Source organism: Mastomys coucha, unplaced genomic scaffold (genome assembly GCF_008632895.1).
Source record: "Mastomys coucha isolate ucsf_1 unplaced genomic scaffold, UCSF_Mcou_1 pScaffold23, whole genome shotgun sequence".
Classification (NCBI taxonomy): domain Eukaryota; kingdom Metazoa; phylum Chordata; class Mammalia; order Rodentia; family Muridae; genus Mastomys; species Mastomys coucha.
The window spans coordinates 104,334,106-104,336,801 of record NW_022196906.1 but is presented as its reverse complement, the minus strand read 5'-3'; the positions used below and the strand labels follow the sequence as shown (position 1 = coordinate 104,336,801).

The 2,696-nt window shown below is 46.6% G+C and overlaps 1 protein-coding gene across 1 annotated transcript; it reads right to left on the bottom strand.

Moving 5' to 3' along the window:
• On the bottom strand, positions 1 to 1,023 carry Bex3 (brain expressed X-linked 3). Its single transcript, XM_031343682.1, has one exon. The coding sequence runs from the start codon at positions 602 to 604 to the stop codon at positions 248 to 250; it is 357 nt and encodes a 118-aa protein (XP_031199542.1). The 5' UTR covers positions 605 to 1,023; the 3' UTR covers positions 1 to 247.
• Between the last annotated feature and the right edge of the window lie 1,673 nt (positions 1,024 to 2,696).

Genomic DNA, 2,696 nt, shown 5'->3' with positions numbered 1-2,696 from the left:
TGCTTTTCAGTTGCTTTATTGACTTTACATTTTTTCCATGCAAATGGGCAACACTGTACTGCTGACAGAAACTCACACTGAGTGGGAAGGCAATTTCCGATTAGAAGCTGGCAACACAAGCCCCACCTGGCACATGGAAATAACACAAGGCTCACCACAAACGGGTCATTAAAGGCATGTCAGGAAAATGCTAGGAAAAGGAATACAGCGGGAATCACAGTATGAATCTCAGGGGAAATGACCGAAGTCAAGGCATAAGGCAGAATTCATCATGATGATCATGGTGGTTAGAGAGCTCCCCCATAAGAATACGCAGACAATTTCTCAACTGCAGCTCCCTAAGCTTTCTCCGGATTTTTCTCATCTCCTCCATGAACATTTCCATATCATCTCCATCTCCACCCAGCCCATCATTAATCTGCCTGTTGGGAATGGCCCATCGAAAGTTAGGGGCAAGTCGGCGGGCCTGTCCTCTTCGGTGGTGGTGGTGGTTGTTGTTGTTTGCAGCAGGCTGATGGCCTTCACCTCCTCCCACAGGGCGTTCTTCCTGCCCATTCTGCAGGGGCTGCTCCATTTCGTCGTTTTCCTGGTGGACATTGGCCATGATGAAATTTTGTTTTCTGGTTGTTATTCTGGGCCTATCCCTCGCCGCACAGTCCTCTCAATTCTTGCTGCGAGAGGCGCTGCCGCCGCGGCGGGCTCGTGGACCTGCTCCGCTCGCCTTGGGCCCGATGCCAGCCCGCCGCGCGCAGACAAGTTCCGAGCTGGTGGCCAGACGCTTGTGTCCAGCCACTTTTTAATCCTTCTATCCTTAGGCGGATTCCCAGGACTGAACTCAAGTTCCCATGTTTGTATGGCAACATCTTACCTTCTGAATCATCTCCTGGCCTAATGTACTCTTTAAATTTCATTTTTTAAATTATTGTATGTGTATAGGTGTTTTGCTTGACACATATGTATGTTTGTGCACCACACATGTGAGTACCCACAGAACCCAGAAGGCTTCAGATCTGGAACCAGAGTTATAGACTTCTGGGAACTGTCATGTAGATGCTGAAAAATCAAACCCAGACCTTCTGGAAGAGCAGCCAGTGTTCTTAATGACTAACCATCTCTCCAGTCCCTAACATACTCTCTTTTCTTTTCTTTTTCTTTTTCTTTTTTTCTTTTTTCTTTTTTTTTTTTTTTGAGACAGGCTTTCTCTGGTATCCTGGATCTCACTCTGTAGACCAGGCTGGTCTTGAACTTCAGAAATCCACCTGCCTTTGTCTCCCAAGTGCTGGGATCAAAGGCATGCACCACCACTGCCAGGCCTAACATACTCTTAATAATAATAAAAAAATGCTTTGTTTTGTTTTTGCTGTCTCCGTTTGGCATGAAGGTAAGGCTTTTACTGAGTATGGAAACATTGTTACTTCTGTGCAAAGAGGACCTGGGCCCCACCTGAGTCAGCCCGTCTTTTGAGTCTAGATTCTTTTTTTTTTTTTTTTTTTAATGATTTTGTTTTTTCGAGACAGTGGTTCTCTGTGAAGCCCTGGCTGTCCTGGAACTCACTCTGTAGACCAGGCTGGCCTCGAACTCAGAAATCCCCGTCTCTGCCTCCCAAGTGCTGGGATTAAAGGCATGCGCCACCACTGCCGGGCTTAATATTCTTTATTCTTGAGCTCTCTACATTGCCTCTAAATGCATCTGTCCTCATCTTCACACAAACTAGACCTGATGTTTTGCTCTCCCTTCTACATGTTCCTCCCAATTACCTCATGCCAGGTAACAGCCTGTCAGCCATCCACCTACACCAAGCTGAAACTTGGAAATCAACTTTGATCCCATCCCCTAACATGTACCGACCCCAATTTAGGATACTTTTGTTTTCAAAATAGTTCTCAGATGTTCCTCAAAGTGAATTATCTACCCACTTAAAAAAAAAAAAAAGCCTCCTTGCACCCAAAGCCACAATTACCGGTCTCCTAGAAGACTACAAAGGTCACTCACTACTTTCTCCGTTTCCTTATTTTTAAAATTTTAGACAACGTATTGTTACGTAGCCCAGTCCAGCCTTGAAATGACTTAGTCTCTTCCCTCAGCCTTCAGGGTGTTGGGATTATAGGAGGGACCACACACCACGAGCGACTCCATTACTTATGTCTAAGATTTAGCAATACACACATACAGCTTTAAAATTCCTGTTTTACAGATGTCTCCAGAGACAAATGCTCGTCACTGTGAAGTTCCTTCCAGAGTCGCAGCCTTCTTAGGTGTTAACCTGGATGTTCAGTGTATCCTACTAAAAATCAAGAACTCCTCAGGCTGCCCACGGTAGTGTGGAGCAGTGTCCCTGCCCCCTCACCGCGGACAGAAGGAATCCCTTGGCACTTTTAGCCTGAGTTCCATCCCGCCATACAGTCTGCATAGCTCATGGCTGTCTTCACGACCCCTCTCCCCAACAGGCCTTCTCCAATGCAGTCCTTCTCTAATGCAGCACCAGTCCCGGTCCTTCGCCGCTCTCAAGATTTGGGATTACAAATCTTTGGGTAAGTTTTTGAAGGACCCTCCCAAGAGGAAGAATAGCTTTACGCAAAACACAAAATCCCAGCAAAGCCTCAAGCTTAGTGACGGAGATCACTACTCCCAGAAGCCCCTTCATCGCGGATTGGCTCTTCCTTCCACCCAAGATCCTTCGCGCAAGGAGACTGAGC